We start from the raw sequence: 16816 nt of genomic DNA on the forward strand, positions 1-16816 counted from the left end.
GTCTCTCTGCACGTCTGCCACCATGGGAGGGGGGTCAGCTCTTCAAGAACTTTGGGATGGAAGGTTTTCTTCTTTGTTTACTATGCACACTTAGTAAATTAATTTTACTGTTAGCATCAGCTTTTCCTGATTTAGGATGGCATGTGGCACACGTGCAGGGGATTCCCTGGAAATCACCCTACAGATACCCAAGAAACCATCCCCCAAGCTGTGACACCATCAGACTGACCTGCATTTTCCAGCACGCTACATCAAACAGTCGTGGACCTTCGCAGACGAAATCAGTTAAATTAGCCCACCCCTGGTGATAAATCTCTTGACTGAGCCGGGAGGAACAAGGTGAGCAACTCATTTATCTGCTCATGGGAACTGTGAGCCAAATTTCCCCAGCTGCAGTGCCAAAACAGCAGGAGGGGCAGAAGACACCTGCAACCGAAGCTGATGCTGCTTCTGCTGGATATTCTTGGGCAGGGCAGCTGAGGTGGAACACGATTTTGAGTAAGGAAATGTGATCTCAGGCACAAGGCATTAAGGTTTTTGACACACTTTTTGACCCAGCAAGTAACTAATTTTGGTAACACGTAATTTTAATGTTACACTAATTAACCTTGAATTAGAATGAATTTTCTGACAATGACTTTCTGTGGAAGCACTGAACATCCACAGGCCATTTAATGATTAATGTTCTTGCACTCAGCACCACTATCAAAATCAAAAAGGAGCAAGAGTACAATTTAAAACAGTTGGTAAACATGGAAAGATCGTTAATTCACATTTACATCATTAAGCCATCTCTGAACTGGTAATTACTTAAGAGTTAAGATTTCAGTTAGAAAAATACCAACTTTTTGTGCCACTTAGGTATTTGAAAAGAAAGAGGCACTATCTGCAATATGTACAATAGCAATAAATAAACAGATTACTTCAGTTTCTTTACATATGTGTAATTATACAATGTAATTACTATGCTATTGCACAACATAATAAAGACCTTTATATCAAAATTCATATTAGAAATTAGTGGCTATAGTATAGCAGGTTGCATTTGTCTCTGGACAAGCAGAACCTCATTCTATTGGTGCTGAACTCGGCTGAGACCAGTAAAGGAAAACCAACAGTTTGGGAGGGACAGCGCTGCCAGATCTGCCAGCTCAGGGGTACTGCAGCGCTGGGCAACAAGAAACTCAAGCCTGATCATCTACAGTCATCAAAAATCTCCTTGTGCTACTTGCAGGAGTATGGATTTCAAGTCCTGGGCCAATTCCACTTTGGGTAATTACATTCTGCTTACCTATATATTTTCTCCGCAATTCTAAGTGAATACAGTATTTTCCAATTAGTGCCTTAAGTGTCTCCGCGTTGGAATTGCGCACCATTAAAAAGCGGACACGTTCCACACAAGAGATGCCCACATCCTTGCAGCATGCTATGCCCTAAACACTGAGCGGAAGGCACTTTGAAGACCTCCTGTGCAAAACCACGCCATTTGGTGTGGAAGTAAAAACACCTGCAGGAGAATCTCAACCTTCTTGCTGTGTAACAAAATGCATTACTAAGACATTTTTATTTAAAACAAGGTAACGCTTGCTACTGTTTGCACGTAATCGAGCAAATGAAAATGCTCTGGAGTTCTAGCTATACAGCTACAGAGTCCACTTGTTTCCCATGTCTTCCTTAAAACAAACCTTAGCAAAAAGACAGACGTAAATGGAACGTACAAGACACCGGTATCACCTACGCACATTGAAAAATCCTTCAGTCTCCACAGTTGCTACTTTATATGAGCATGTAACATGTGTTTGTGTGTTTAAATAACACGGCAGAAATCTTAAAGAGCCACAGATTGAGCTTCCCCAAAGCACCTCCCATACGACTATTTCATTAAGCAGGGAGAGACTCAAAGCAACACAAATAATTTTGTATGGGAAAGCACTGCAGTTGTGAGGTCTTGACTAAGTGCCACAAAACATCAAGGTACTCCCTCCGAGCAATTCAAACACACAGCAGTCGCTGCAGAAGTTACTTGCGAGGATGCATTTTCCCCTGCCTTTGAAATATTTAATAATAAAAAAAAAAAAGGCGCATAAAAATAGCCCCAGTGCAGTAACCCTGCCTCTTAAATCTTCTGTGCTTTGCTTGGATAATCGCTGCCAGCTTGGCCAGCTTCTGCAGCAGTTTCTCAAGCCAACAGCACATCAATTTTGCTCAGCTCCAAGTCACAGGGTGTTCACAAACAAAGCACAGGACAGGGATTTGTCTCAGATATACCAAGTCTCAGCAGGCAAAGGGACGGGAATGATTTTCACATCAATTAGCCAGCGCAGAGAAATGGAAGAACAAAGCCAAACGGAATGGATGCGCCACAATATTAAGCTGTGCTTCTAGGGACGACGTTTGCAGCTGGAACGGCTGTAGAGCAGTGAGAGCCCCTCTAACTCGTGGCAAGTGCTTTATTACTGGTAATTAAGAAGAGAGAGCCATGGGACGGCTACAGCCCCCTGTGATGGCAAAAACGGCGAATGGAACGGCCGCTGTTGCAAATATGCAGGTAAACTTCAGATTGGATTTGGAAGCCAATCACTCTGAGCTCTGAAACACTCGGGAATGTTTTTTCTAATGGGAGTAAGCCTGTAAATCCAAAAGCACGTGATCCTTCTCCAAACCAGTTTTTCCCCCCCTGCCCTTTCCTTGGCAAGCTGGCACCAATTTGGCACTTGCTGTCTCAAAAGCACAAGGATCGGGGACTAAGCAAGCATCCTTCCAGATTTCTTTCATTAAAGTTTTGGCAAGGGCTTCAATACTGCACACAGGTAACAGAGCTGTTTACTAGGGTTTCTCCAACAATTAAAAAAATATTCTCTATCCACAACCTCCACAGCCCTTGGCACAAATTACAGAAGCAACTAATCTACGCCTTTGAGCCGTTTCTGGTTTGTTTAAAAGTTGAAGAAGCACAGTTCTCAGCGAGGCAGCAAGCAATCCACGCTATCAGGATGTGCCTGTGGCGGCTTCACAGCCACAGTCCATTTCTTATTTCATTAGTCCCGCTGACATACCTAAGAGAAACGGGTTGTTTTAGACTATGCTACTTCTAAGTGAATGCAAGCTAGCCTGTTGAACTCTGGGCAATTTAGATGGAGTAAATGGAAGCTTCTACATGATTACTGTCGTTAGATTCTTTGTTTAATCCTAAATTGATGTTTATTACATCCAAACTGTTAGCAGGTATGCTGGCTTGAATGCTGTACATGAAGATCTTTCTTTCTTGGGGGAGAAGACCACTTATGCTTTGAAAGTTGCCAAGTTAATCCATCTAAACCCCAGAGACTTCTACTGCCCTCTCTGAAATCCTTTTGCTTTGGGTAAGTTGGCTCGTCCTCGCTTTACATTTTTATTCTTGATTTCTTTCCTCTTTTCTGGTTTGCACAAAACGAGGGGAGACAATTAGATACAGTACTAAGGCATCACATGGAAATAAAATCTAAACACCTCACAGCCTCAGCCAAGTCTTTATTATACAAGGAAAGGCTGAGCCGAGCATCTCTGCAGTTTAGCACGAGACTATTTGGTGCTTTGGTAGATTTTTGTTTCATAACAAGTTAACTCTTTGTGTGTATCCCTGCTGCCATTTTAAATTTATAGGCGTTTAAATCAAAGGATTGACAGCATGAGTTATGTTCAGAGGGCCAGGAGAGGCAGCTTTTGGATGCGGCAGGACGTATTTATACAGTAACACTAAAATAGTTAATAAAAATGACAAGATTATTCTTGCATACACTTTGCTGCCAAAGGCTCAGTCTGGGTTATCTCTAGTCTAAAATGGGTTCTAAAACTTCAATCAACCTGCACGGTATTAGAAAATAAGCTGCCCTCCAGATTGTAAGGAACACATTTAGATACCAAACAACATCGGGTTCAGCTCCTTATCGTAATACAAAACAAGTATTTCTTTCAGATTTTTCTTTTTGGGATGGTAATTATCATGGGGGTTTTTTTGGACCAGAGTCAAGCCTAAAGGAAAAAAAAAGGAAAGGAAAAAAAAAGCTTCTTCCTTTTCTTACCCCTGTTTGAGCATTTGCTGGGGTAAGCCAAAATCACTGAGGCTGTAAGAATTTCATCTACGGGGGAATTTTGCACCAGTGGGAATCTTCCCATGAGCCTTTCACAGGTAGGCAGGATTTTCAGCTCCTGTCTGTGCTGAAGCGATTCCATACTCTCCAATAACACCCATCGGTTCAGAAATAGGTCTACTCTTACATCAGAGATTCGGCTATTTCCCAACGCAAATGTTACCTGGCAGTTTTCAAATGTGGCTCCAAAAATGTACGTTGTTAAAGCACAAAAATATTTCAGCCACATTTCACCAAATGTACTTTACAAAAATAAATAAATACTTTGGCTGAAAACAAGCACATTTGTTGCTGGAATAACAAAGGGAAGGTACAAGATTCTAACCCCTGCTAAGTACAAAAGAGCATCTTGCCAGTAAGAATAAAGCAATACTAACGTTATGTTGCTAATATACTTATTGCACCTGTGCAATCCCCAAAATGAGCTTTTATTAATGGAAGGACTCCAGTCATGTTCTGTGGGACTGCCCTGGACCTTTAGTCCTGTAACGTGTGATGAGCAGAAGCAACAGCACCGTTTCAGCGACCATGTGGCACACGATGGTTTCAGTTCATTGAATTTATGATGTGAAATTCCAACCTCGATCATGAATACCCTCCCTCCTCTCCTCTGAAAATTAATCACATGAATTCCTGATTAATCATAAAAGGCCCTGCCATCAGCATGCAGAGCCCCAGCCGGGGCTGTCATGGCTCAGAGGGCAGAAATCTGCTTAGAGCTACAGGAGAACCCAACTGAATTTGTGGCGTCTCAGTCTATGAATGTGTAAGCACTTCATCTGTTCACCAAAACACAATGTGCTGGAAAGCAGCGGGCAAAAGTAGCTGCACGTACGCTACACCATGAGCAGGGCGAGGTGGCAGCGTGCGAGCATCGAAACCAAGGCAATCAAGTCGGCACCGCCCCCTCTCCTGAAGGATGAACGGGAAACTGTCCGCACTAGGTGTTTACCAAGAAGAGGAGAACCCATTCACAATTTTAGACTCTTCTCTTGATCTTGAGGTTTCTGGCAATGCCTGTATTATCTTCCTGTGGGGAAATGGTGTTTTGAGTCTGATGAGCAGAGAAAGACTGTTTTTGTGGAGCTGGGAAGCCTGTGACACTCATCGGTCCCCCAGCTGGGAATAACGGAAAGCTGATGCCATGGCAGAAATCATACTTCATTCCTGAACAGAGTTCATCAGTCAAAAAAGTAACTCCCCTCCCTTCCTACTTCTATTTGACCACATATACTGTACAAGCTGCAAATATTCTGCAAGTGGTTGCTGGCATTGCTGAAAATAACATAGAAAGTAACTTTCTGATATGCTACAGCATCACAGTTAGTACATCCACACTACTAGAAATCCAGCAGGAAGCTATTTTCAAATACATTACCCCTGCCTCAATGACCAAGTGTTTGTCCAGCTGTTGTAGTAACTTGTTATAGCAATCCTAACCAGGGAATTTTGAAAGGGAGTGGCATTGAATAAATACACAAAACGGTTAAAAGATCGGTGGTCTTTTTCTCCATACCTCCTCATCTGTGACATTCACATCCACCTTTTTAGATCGAATGGCTTTGGTTACATAGTCAATGTTGTTTTCTCTGCAGTAATCAAAAATGTTCTTGTCCTCCTCCCTAGGCAGGAAACAAAAGCAAAAGAAGCACCGTGTTACCACACAACACAAAGGCCACATGCACATCTTATGCTCTAACTTTGCTACAGACACTTCAACACTATCACTGGACTTTGACACCTAGTATTGCATATACAGAATAGTACTTTGTTTTTTCCCCAAGAGACAGAAGATCCTGCTTCCCAGCAAACAAAACATTATGGCAAGACAAAAATCAGCTTACTCCTGTGAACTGGAATGAGCAGTCTATAAAGTTAGCAAGCAAAAACCACATTTAAGTTCTGGTATAAATCCCACAGGAGATAAAAGGCTAAAGCTGCTCTTCTCCCTGCTATACAAACTTGCAACAGCCACTCGGAGTCAGAGCAAGGACAGTTGCGATACCATTCATCTCGGACAGTAGCCACTAATGGTGGCTTGGAGAAAAAAGCCCAAGAACCAGTGTGCAAACAACCTGTCCCAGGTTGTATCCTCTCGCCTTCGGAAACTCAGTGGCTTAAGGATTTCTGTAGCTAGAGGCTGCATCCAGATGAATATGTTTATCAACCTTTTCTGCACTTTATTCTGCTCTTTAACCCATTCACGCTCTCGACCTCGCTAAAGGATAAGCTCTACAACTTCATATTTTGTGTATGGGCAAGTACTTTTTTTTGTTTTTTGTGGCTTTAAAACAGGTGCTTGCTTCTATTGGGTACTCTTTGGCAAGAAACTGTCCAGGAATTTGTGAAATCTTCAGTGTTTGTCTTGGAATCTGACCACAGGGGTTGTTTTAATTCATCTGAGGGATTTTTAATTTATTTACCAGCCTGCAAGCAACCTGATTGCACTCCTTTTTACAGTGACATTGCTAAGACAAAGTTTGACCATGCCCTCTGCTCAGAGCAACAGGCTAGTGCACGCGGAGGGACCAGCACGTGCCTGTGCCAGGACACCAATACGTGCTCACACGCAGGAAGATCAAGCTGTGGTGTCAGAGGTGCTTGAGTTACACCTACAGCTTCTTCCAGAGCTAAAAACAATACCCTGGGCTTCAGACACAGTAAAACCTCTGTTCTTGCCAGACAAGCAGAACCTCCAATGAAGATGTTCCACAGATTCTTAAAATTCTACGAAGAGCTTTGTATGAGTGACTGGAGCCACTACTTAACCTAACGCAGCCAATTCTTCTATGGACAGGGGGTTGTGCCACAGGAGCAGGAGGCACTTTTGCAATAATACCTTTATACACTGATACAGTTGTGTTGCTAGTAATGAGTAAAGGAAAGACATCACTAGTTTTCAAGCCAAAAGCCCACGTACTACACTCTATTTCCAGTCTCCAGATGAAAACTGTGGCTCAAACGAAACCATCAGCATTGCTATGGGACTTGGCAGCTTCACAAGAACGAAACACAAAGTAGTCGCCGCTCATGACAGCCCATTTTCCATCACAGTCTGGATGTTCAGCAGAAGTCAGACCTGACAGCCTCAGAGGAAATCCCTCAGAAAAAACAGGAGGTTGCAGGAGACCAGACCCCATAGGGAGGCTGTTCTGCTGTGGGCTTTTGGGGCAGGAGAGAACAATGAAATGCAATGAAAAGCAATGAAATGGGGCGGTTTGAGAACTGACCTCTCCCTGAGCTAAAAGGCAACAGTACTTCTCCTATTCATCTGCACTGCGCTTGAACCTGAAGGCTGAAGGACATGAGAGCAAGGGAAAGTAAAATCTAAATGTTATTTGCATTTCTGAGCAATGGGTCACAAAGAAAAGAGTGATGCTCTTCCACTTGTAGGTCCAAAAAACCTGAAATACCCATGCCACCAAGATCATGACTCCTGCTCCCATCAGCACAGACAGACTCCATGACAATTTTGACTTTGTCTTTTATTGTTATACATCTAGCTTGTCCGGTTACACTCTAGTTCGTCAGACCTCAAGCATCTGTTTTCTGTGGGAAGAAGTGCTGACACCCAGCCCTAGCAGCAGAGAGCTGCTTTCTTCAGTCACTTCCTTTCACCCACCTCCCACGTTGCCCTTTCAGAAGCACCATTCTCCAGCACACCGCTCCTGTGCTTTGCACACAGTCCTTTTGAACAACCAAGCTGCACCTTTTTACTAAAGAGCTGAGTGCTGCCCAAGATTTCACACTCCCTCTTTAGGTCTAGGGACATGGCAGAAGTCTTCTGGATCCTTAACCAGTCTCTCATGAACTCATTTGCTGGTGGTCTTGTCCACTTACTACACACAAGCTGCTGAGAAACACATCACTGCACGCTTTAGATGCAATTACATTGAATTCTGGGGAAAAAAAAAGAATCTCATGGTGGGATTAGAAAAGGCAAAAGCTTATATTGCTCAAGATGGAGCTTGACAGACTCATGATGGAGGTCATGAAACACGCCTGCCCTTACTAACAAGAGCTGATTTGATACGCTGGGAAGTCCCTTCAGTCCTACCTTGTTAGTTCAACCTCTCAAACACACCACAGCCTCCACACAGGACTTGTACAGTCTTTCCCCCATGGATATTATTGCCTGTAAGGGGGAAAAGATCTGACGCAGCTATTCGGATATGATTTAGCTTTTCTGGAAATAACCACCTCTGCAAATGCTCCGTATATTCCTCTTCCAAAAAACCACTTTTCTTTCAGAAGTCCCCACAATGGAATTAATCCAGAAGAGCACTTTCCCCACCCGAATATAAGATTTTGGGAAGTTTCATCTTTCTACTCTGCATTTATTTTTCAACCTTAAAACCATTTCTCTGATCCTGATGCACCCTTTTAAAAAAAAATAAATTATATATTATCTCCAACTCTTCTATAAATATTAACACAGGGAAATAAGCCCTTTCCTGAAGAGATTCAAGTGAAGTCCACACAGTCCTAACAAAGACATTTTACCTGCACTCCAGACACTTAAAACAATTTGATCTAGTCATGTGCCAGAACCAGGAAGGAAAACTGAGAAGAGTTCAGAGGAGTTAAAACAGATTTTTGGTGGGACCAACACTAGGAAAAAAGCTCCACTTCAATGGGGTGAACGGAATAAAGACAAGTTATGGTTACTTGCTGGCTTTGCATTCAAAACCACACCGGACAATTAAGTAAAACCTTGCAACTTAGAGTCCATCTCTCCCACTTTATTTCACATGTGTATATGTGTACATAACGAACATTCCCTCCACTGTAGTAGCTACAAAAAAGCAAGAAGGGTGCAGTGTTTTTAGACTAGTTCCTAGCAGGAATTTGCACCCCACATAAAACTGGGAAGAGTCAGCAGCCAGGCCCAGAAACTGGTAGGAACAGCCTAAAAGCAGACAGAAACACATCAGAAATACAAAGGGACGCTGGAAAAACATTGCTCAGATGATATTTGGAGGGGGGGCAGGTGGGCTCAGGATCCAGAGCATTCCTATCATTATTTTCAGAAAAATCTCAATTTAAGTCAAATTACAGCATCCAGGACACCTTCAGATGGGAAACCCCATGAAAGTCAACCTGATGGAGGAGTGCGCAGTTATTTAAAACCTGTGGTTCAAAGGAAGACTTGGATGCAATTTTGCTTCCATGTCGGTTTGTGTGATATACAAGCACGGGCTATTTTTGTTGAGCTAAAAAGGAGTCTTCAAGTCAGACTATTCGACTGTCAGTAAAGGCAGCGAATGTGTTCACATTTATTTCCTGAGGACGGACAGAACATTTCTCCCTCGCTGATACGTGTTGAACCCCTAAAGCTACTTTCTTCTGCTCTCCCCCATCCCCAGTAAGAGACGCCAACTCTGATTTAACGTTGAGCTAAAGCACATCTGCTGGCTGCGGGTAACACCTGGACCGCTTTTTCCATCCTTGAATAAAAAGATGCTGAAGAACTTAATCCAAGCTGTCTCTCCTCAAGTTTGGAAGGCTTCAGAAATCTTACCTAGAGCGCTGCAAACCTCCTTGGTTTCTAAAAAGCCAGCAAAACTGCCAGGAGAAAGGGTGCAGAAAAAACTTGACATGCAGAAAGCATCCTCCACGTTTGCCCCGTCTCCTTCCTGCCCTCTCGCAGGTTACCTCCAGCACAAAGCTCTGGGCAGAGGGCTGTGGATCGCGTGCTACTTTGGTCGTCTTCTCCCCTTTTCCCGGAGCTGGTTCAAGCCACATCCCAGCGGACTTGAGGGAGCGCCGGGTGCCACTAACAGGTGGCCTCACCCGGCTGCTTGGCACTGGGCTGCTGAGCGAGACGCTCCCAGTGCTTTAGTGTTTATGTCAAGGCCCTTGGCGCCCCTCAAGGGACCCATTTTCACATAATCTATAATTATCTCTTCGCTTTAATCGCCTCGTCACTTCTGGGGCTCTCCTGGGCACAGGAAGAGGAAAAGCTCATTAACTGAACCTTTTCTCCTCTCTCCAGCCACCCATAGCTTTTAATTGCTTGGTGTTGTTATTATCTATCAGTGCAACTGGGATCATTTTCATAAGAAAGGGTGGTGGGAGGGAGAGAGGCAGGAGCAGGTCCCTGAGGTACGCACCACAGACAAACCTTTGCTTTCTCAATTATTTATGCCAGCTGAGGTTTTACAAGCTGAATAAATCCATAGCTCAAGTTTATTTTGAGCTGGCAGGCCGTCCCGAGGGAAGTGTTGCCCACTTGCCGGCACGCTCACGTGCCGTCCTCCGAGAGCAGCCAGGACATAGCGAGACATGTGTCATCCAATTCCCCACCCGTCACCGCGTCGCCACACGCACTTTGGTAGATTAGCGGCAGCACCAGAGGAAGAGACGGCCATGAAAACCCCAAACAGAGCTGCCACCAAAGGATGCGCTGTCCCAAAGGGAAGGCAAGGCCTGAGCCAAGCCTCCCCTTTGCACAATAAAAGCGAAGCCCCAAGGGTCACCACTCCGAGGACAATAAAAAGAAGGGGAAGCAATAAACTTGGCAACCATCAGGACTTGCCCACTAAGCATCACCAGAAGAGCATCCATTTCTAAATAACACTTGCCTGAAAGAACAAAAAAAAAAAGCCAAACCCCAGCTGTCTGGACCCGCAGGCGTTTTGGGACGTGCCGTGGCTGTGCTTGGGCACAACCAGGAAGGTTCTTCCGCGGGGATGGAGCAGCCCAGCACCTGCGTGAGCGACGGGCCCCTGCAGCACAGTCACCCAAACAGGCGAGCCCGTGATTCCCAACACGGCAAAGATGCCAGCTCGCACACTTCTGCAGCTTTGCTTCCAGCGCTACAATTCCTGAAAGCGGGACTGAAAGGAAGAGAACGAAACCCCGACCGCGCTCCAGAGCACAAGGCTCATCTCCAAAGCCGTTGCCCCTCCGAAGCGGCATCCTTGCAAGGGATGCTGGAAGCAGCTCTTTAAAATTCAGCAGCCTTTGTGCCTGACCACACGCAGCGACCTCTGGTATTTTCTGCCAAAACAGTTCATTTGTCTCGCACAACAACTAATCAATTCCCGAGGCCATCCATCACCGGGGCTCGCGCGAGCCAGCCCGGCAGCGGGGCCAGATGGCGGCTGCGTTAGTGGGATTAATACAATTCTGATAGATTACACGGCATCAGGCAGGCTCCCAAATACGAGGGGTGTCTGCTCCGCGCCCCAGTCCTAAAAGGAGACTCACTCATAACCAGGGTCACTCTGAAGCGTTACGGGAAGGGGGAAGTTACTACTAGAAAAGGGCTTTCTTGGCATCCCTCGGGATGGCAGAAGGGTAAAGCACAGCTCAGGGGACGGCAAGTGTCATTCCTGCCCCAGCACACTGAGGCCACACAGAAGCTGCCCCCGGCAGAACGCAGGAGGGCTCCTCCAGTGGAAATGGAAAGGGAAATGGATATTTGGCAACATTATTTCACATTCTCCATCTGCCAAGTCAATGCTTTCGTTTGCTGGAAACGCTTATGAACTGTCTCAACCTCGCTCCTGCTTTAAAAAAAAACAAAATTGCAAAATAACTTCCAAGTTGAATTTCCAATGCTACGGTATTTTTGGCATCTCCCTCAGTTTGTGTCTTACATTAGATTTATATTGGTGACACATCAGTCAACCTCATCTCACTGCTCATTTCCCAGGTTTGTGAAACTGTAATTATAGCTATTTGATCATGACAGAGCTCAACTACTACCGCTTTTGTTCTGGTAATAAGATCAGAAAAGAGGCAGAAGCTTTATGTAGCACTAAAAAAAACCCCACCATATAACAGAAAAACAAACTCTACCACTACACCCTGCCTGAAATCACAGATAATTTCTAACTCCTCCCTTCCTTCCAGGGGAACCTCCAAGTCCCATCATCAGTCACCGGCATGCATTACTTTTATGTAGTGCCCAAAGTGAGATAAGTGATTTGCAGAGAAAAGCAGAGGCAGAGCACTGTGCTAATACATTCTGCAACTGCTCCCCATTAGTCACTGGGGGTACTTGAGCTCTTTATTGCCAGGGTTTATTAATGACTCTTAATTGATGACCAGTGCCCAGCACCCCAAAGTAAATAACTGCTGTGCCTCATTAGCTCAAGGGACCTTCCCCTGATTTGAAGATTGATCTATGAACAGACAAATTGCACTGATTTAACCAAATCTCTTTCTAAATTGATTTAATTAGATCACCATAACCTGTTTTTATGGATGCTCTTGAATTTATTTGGAATCAGTGCAATGTACTTTTGGGAGCCAGACCGACCATTTCTCTATCTTGTTCTCAAAGCAGAAATATCTGAGCTTAGCGATAAGGCAAAGTCAGTCCCCAGCACCACCCCAGTTCCTCCTACTTCTGATCCCCCTGACTTTAGGGTAGGGTATGGTAACTCCATTTCACCCAACATTTACAGATTCGCATCCTAAAACCAGAGCATTTCATTCCACAAAAGGAATGTAAGCTTTATCTATTCATAATTTTAAACAGTTTGAAAGCAATGGCACTGCTGCTTTGCTTGGTAATTTACTGCTGACGGTTTACACTATCTGAAACAAGATTTCTCATCGTCCTGTAACACAGCAACAGCTTGAAGGAGGTTAATCATTTGACGAAATTTTTAAAAGCTTCTGGTAAGAATAAAATAAGTGAACCTACAAGACTCTGCACTTGCATTTTTGTCTACCTTCTGGGTCATGATGAGGGTGTGACGATACTGGGCTCCAGATAAATGAGCCAGCTCGTTCTGCCTTCACATCAGCGGAGTCCTAAAGGACCTACGGTAGGCTGTGTTTGGCAGAGTAATGTCTGCTGGGAAACTGCTTTCAGCAGTCTGTCAAAACCCAGGGCTGATGAGGACTCAAGCTTTTTGTTTTAGTATCCAAAATAAGAGAATTTTTTTTTTTTTGCTCATTCCAGGCTTCCTTAACATGATACCATAACGAGAAAACATTTATTCTAACAACAGCCCTGGCAAACAGAGTAGTTTGAAACTGAATCAGAGATGGTTAGCTCAGTCGGTCAGAGTGTGATGCTGATAACACCAAGGTCACGGGTTCGATCCCCGCTCGGTCCCATGTGTTGCCTGATCTAGTTGAGAGGCGTCCCTGCCCATCACAGGGAGGTTGGGTTAACTGATCTCTGAGGTCCCTTCCAGCCTAGGCCAGTCTAGGATTCTATGATTCTACATTCCAGTTTTTGCAAGCTTGTTATAAAGCTTCAGAAGGCCCAGCATAGGCAACCACATCAATAAAACAGTCTGCATCAAAGTTACTCTCCTCAGATCTTAGGTTTTGAGGAAACATCCATACACACACTGAACTTAAAGCACGGACTTACCAGCAACTATTACCGTGTTTAAGTTTATGCTGTCTCAAGCTATGAATTTTTCCTTCCTCTGTTTAGTTTTTTTTTTCCTTTACAGAAAATACCTTTTTAAGACTATGTTCTATTTACAAACGCACTGAAGTATTACTTGAACCTTACGTTCTTACAAGCAACCAACCCCAGAAAAGTCACCCCTCTCAGGCGAGTGGTATTACCACTCCATGCTCTAGACAAACCTGGATGCCAACCAGCGCCGGGCAGCACTGTTCCACTCCTGAAAAAAGAGCTCAAACGGGTTTCAAACCACAAACTATGAGAACAGTGATGTTGGCTGAGAGCTACGTTGACAAGGCAGGGAAGAAAAAGGAGCTTGTGGCCAGTGCCGTGCTGTTCCCTAACGGTGCGTTAAACCAAGGTCGTGCCTCATCACCTCTGGTCAAGGTCCAGGGGCCAGTTAAGGATGTGTTGGCTCCCCACGCAAGGGAAAGGCGGCTACTCCTGGTCAGCTGTTGCACCTCACTATAAAGCCAATTGCAACACTGAGGAAAGTGCCCGCCCTACTGCCGGGTACAAAACTGGCACCTTATTTGCTGACAAAGAACAGCCATAACAATTTCCACCCGAGCTCCTTGCAAAGGGTTCAAAGCCACCTTCCTAAGATTTATTTTTCATTAGTTTGTGACAACAAGTCAAAGAAATGCTGTGTTAGAGTTCTAACACTTCAGGGAAGTTCTCAGCAAGCTTGGGAGGCTGTGTGTAGAGAAATCAGTGTTTATCTTTTAATTTCCTGAGACTAAAACGATGCAAGACAGCCAGTAAAACAAATGGGATCACATGCATGTAAATGGGTGACTGCAACATGACAGCAAACACTACTCAAAATTTTAAGTCTTCCCTTACTGTTCATCTTAAGCGAAAATACGATGCCGTATTCTGAAAGATCCTCCAGGCAATCATTTAGGTATTGGAGTTAATATTACATCCATGATTAGTAATCTGGAACAGTAAAAACCAACCAAACAAGAAAACCCAGCTGTCCTTACTCAGTAGCTGATGACACTTACTACTCGCACCTTGACGGTTTTTAAATAGCAGCCATTCTAGTTCAGTAAATGCATTTCTGCTATGCTAGCTGCAGAAGCTAGAAAAAATTAATTTGATATACAGTACAAACTCTCCCTGAAGGTCAACATTGTCCAACGTTAAAAACTTCACAGAACAATCCTTAATGAATGTATTTGTAAAGAAATAACTATTTGAAAAAAGTAGTGTCTGAATAGCTTTCTATTAAAAGTATCCAGTATTACCTTTTTTTTTTTAGTCATATAACTGAAAAATGGGATACCTTGCCCTTCCCCCACATCTGGTGCTAGGGAAAGGTTACTACCTGGCAACGATACAGGCAGTTATTGATTTAAATGATTATGGACCTGAAAAGATCTTTCCTGTCATTTATTATCCTGTTGTAGTTGCCACTAGGCTTGTGCAATATTTTAAAAAAAAAAAAAAAAGCTTAACAAAATGACATTAGAAAAATACTGGTTTTAGCTGAAGTCCAGCACATAGAATCACCTGATTGTTTCTTCTTGGTATAATGAGCTGACGACTGGGCCTCCAAATGCAGTTTTGCTTTCCTTTCCCTTCTTCTCTACCATCTGAAAGAAAAAGAAAGATTGGTCCAGCATCCTGGCTCCCATTCTGCTCCAGCCTGTGCCACCCCTCTGCCACCTCCCACCCCTTTCCCTGCCCCAGAGATGGGATCAGCCCCTCTGGAAGCTTCATCTTCATGGCAGACAGGATGGCCAGAACCCTACTCCATCCCCAACGGTTGGATGGATCCCTCGACAAACCAGATCGATGCTCCTCTGCAGGTGGTCAAGGAAGGTGACCCAAAAAGCAGGCTCGGTGGCCCTGCCATCTCACTCGCAACAAGCCACAGCGTCGCCTCCACAGCACTCCCAGACACAGCCCCTTAGGGCCCAAAAAAGCTGAGCCTCTGTGAGGTAGCATAATGTCAACGTTACTTGATTGCAAAGCTTGCCTTTATAAATCTATTTAATATAGATTTAAAATTAAATTTTATAATGGGCAGCATTTCCAAATGATTTACTCCCAGGAACTCTAGGATTCTGAATGATTCCTACCATAATAGAAATGAACAATTAGAATAATGATTGATCGATAATGGAGCCTCAGGCATACCTCCTGCAAAAAAACATCCTGCAGCTTGGGGTCTTCAACTTGCTGACTTTATATTGATGCCAGACTTTCAGAAAGGGCTAAGGACCTGCTGTTTGAAAGCCTGATCCTATTTTAAGGGGTGTAGGGCACCCGAAATCCTAATGTTTTTAGGGTACCTATTATTTCAGTCCTTGGGTAAACAGTTAAAGCCGGTTTGCAATCGGCAGCAGTAACTCCTTATAAAACCAGCCCATTCATTGCAAAGTCCTGTTGTCAGCGGACAGTTCTGGGGCTTTCTGTGACAAGAGATTGTCACACCTGGGCTGAATGAAATCAGAAGCAAAGAGGAAGCTGTCCCAACCTCTAGCAGTCTCTCAGTAGCTGCGATACATTGCTGGTTACACCAAAAAGCATTGCTGCCTCATCAGAATCTCACCTAGAAAGATGTTGATTTTATTTTTTAATAAAACATGCTTACATCTGGTTTTCTTCCTAGTCTCTAGGTTGCTTTAGTTTTAAAACAATTTACTGTTTCCTTATAATACATTTACTTTTACATTCCACCCAGCTTGACTCAACCACTTCCACCTTTCAGCTCTTCTTGTACCAATCCAAATAATATTTGGAATTGCAGATATCAGACACGCTTCTTTGTAAGAAAAAGCAGGAAGGAAATCAGCTTTGAAAACTATTCAATGGCATACACGCTTTCTCTAATTTAGAGTAAAAAATGACAAAAAGCTTTTCTTTCCTGAAGGAAAAGGGCTGATGTCTTCACAGTGCAATGCCTCTCTTAAAAATTATTTAAGAGAGAACCTTCCCATCCATCAATTATTTCCACACCACTTAAAGAAAATTAATTTCCAATCATCTGCTAGTACATGCAAGAGTTATTTCTGTGAAATGAATCTATAGTCACAACTAGTCTATGTTCTTTGGGTCCAGGGCTGTTCAACGTCTTTGTCAGCGACATGGACGACGGCATCGAGTGCACCCTCAGCAAGTTTGCCAACGACACCGAGCTGTGTGGTGCCGGGGACTCACTTGAGGGCAGGGATGTCATCCAGAGGGACCTTGACAGGCTGGAGAAACGGGCCAGTGCAAACTGCAGGAGCTTCAACAAGTCAAAATGCAAGGTCCTGCACCTGGGCCGGGCTAATCCCAGGCACAAATACAA

At 44.0% G+C, this 16816-nt stretch overlaps 1 protein-coding gene across 1 annotated transcript in view; it reads right to left on the reverse strand.

Moving 5' to 3' along the window:
* Window positions 1–16816, reverse strand: part of ACBD6 (acyl-CoA binding domain containing 6) — a gene marked incomplete at both ends in the record, with an annotated part of 77244 nt that overhangs the window by 41730 nt on the left and 18698 nt on the right. Inside the window, 2 exons of the mRNA XM_009874623.1 lie at window positions 5647–5752; window positions 15031–15113. Coding sequence (XP_009872925.1) covers window positions 5647–5752; window positions 15031–15113 — 189 coding nt within the window. The remainder of the gene's footprint in view (window positions 1–5646; window positions 5753–15030; window positions 15114–16816) is intronic.

The sequence above is a fragment of the Apaloderma vittatum genome, unplaced genomic scaffold (assembly GCF_000703405.1).
Source record: "Apaloderma vittatum isolate BGI_N311 unplaced genomic scaffold, ASM70340v1 scaffold2348, whole genome shotgun sequence".
NCBI classification, from domain to species: Eukaryota; Metazoa; Chordata; class Aves; order Trogoniformes; family Trogonidae; genus Apaloderma; species Apaloderma vittatum.